The sequence below is a fragment of the Octopus bimaculoides genome, chromosome 30 (assembly GCF_001194135.2).
Source record: "Octopus bimaculoides isolate UCB-OBI-ISO-001 chromosome 30, ASM119413v2, whole genome shotgun sequence".
NCBI lineage: Eukaryota > Metazoa > Mollusca > Cephalopoda > Octopoda > Octopodidae > Octopus > Octopus bimaculoides.
The window spans coordinates 5,611,800-5,613,358 of NC_069010.1; the positions used below are offsets into that span (position 1 = coordinate 5,611,800).

Consider the following 1,559-nt stretch of genomic DNA (forward strand, 5'->3'; position numbering starts at 1 on the left):
TATTATTATTATTATTATTATTATTATTATTATTATTATAACTATTACTATTATCATAATTTTATTTTATTATTTCCATAATTTTTATTATGATTTTTTATGATTATTATTATTATTATTATTATTATTATTATTATTATTATTATTATTATAACTATTACTATTATCATAATTTTATTTTATTATTTCCATCATTTTTATTATGATTTTTTATGATTATTATTATTATTATTATTATTATTATTATTATTATTATTATAATTATTACTATTATTATTATTATTATTATTATTATTATTAATATTATTATGTAGGAAAAATCCCTTGGGCATAATCTTTCACTAAATCTTAATCCTACACTAGTCCAGCGCAACAACAAAACTCTTCAGGTCATGTCACATACTCCTGAAAGAATATACAAATGTAGAAATATATCAACACATATCATAAATATATATTTATACCTATAAATTACATCATCGTACATACATACATACATACATATACATACATACATACATACATATACATACATATACATATACATACATACATACATACATACATACATACATACATACATACATACATATACATACATACATGATGGCTGCAAACTCGTGTTCAAGTATTTCTATCTCCTGATTGAAAGTCCCACACATGTGGAGGCTATGACCACCCATTTTAGTGATAGGTCTTACTTTTTTTTCAAACAAATCGACCCCAGGACTTGTTCTTTGTAAGCCTAGTACTTATTCTGTCGGTCACTTTTGCTGAACCGCTAAGTTACATGGACATAAACAAAACAACATCGGTTGTCAAGCAATGGTGGGGGGACAAACACACATGCACACACACACACACAACCACACATGGAAGGAAAAAAGAGTTAAGGACAAAAACATCAGTTCCCAAACTGTATTTACCTCAAAATCTGTCTGTGCGTCTTACGAGAGGTTGCCTCGCTTGTCCTGGTCAATTTCAATTGCTTCAAACAGGGACTTGAAATTGCCAACACCAAAACCCTTAAAGTAGAAAAAAAAGTTATCATCATTGTCAACATCAGCATCATCATCATCATCATAGTCATCATCATCATCATCATCATCATAGTCATCATTATAATCATCATCATCACCATTGTCATCATCATCGTTATAACCTTGTGTAATTTTTGTCCTTGGGTAGCAACTGTTGTTTCCTATTTGCTGACCCATAGAAAGTATGAAAAAGGGCTAATATTTCTTTAAAATTTTGCTTTTGTTACATTTATTCAAAGCCCAAAAGAATCCCTCTCAACATATTACTATGATGCTCCCACTGACTACTCCTGCTCATCATCAGAGAAGTACATATCGTCAGACACTAAGGGACATGCCCAAGTGGTTAAAGTCGATGATGATGATGATCATCATCATCATCATCGTTTAACGTCCGCTTTCCATGCTAGCATGGGTTGGACGATTTGACTGAGGACTGGTGCAACCGGATGGCTACACCAGGCTCCAATCTAATTTGGCAGAGTTTCTACAGCTAGATGATGATGATATATATATATT

At 30.5% G+C, this 1,559-nt stretch overlaps 1 protein-coding gene across 1 annotated transcript in view; it reads right to left on the reverse strand.

The window, feature by feature from the left end:
* Positions 1-24: 24 nt before the first annotated feature.
* Positions 25-1,559, reverse strand: part of LOC106875773 (4-hydroxyphenylpyruvate dioxygenase-like) — a 25,122-nt gene continuing 23,587 nt past the window's right edge. The window contains 2 exon segments of the mRNA XM_052978101.1: positions 25-405; positions 927-1,025. Of these exon segments, the coding sequence (XP_052834061.1) occupies positions 948-1,025 (78 nt within the window). The 3' untranslated portion in view covers positions 25-405; positions 927-947.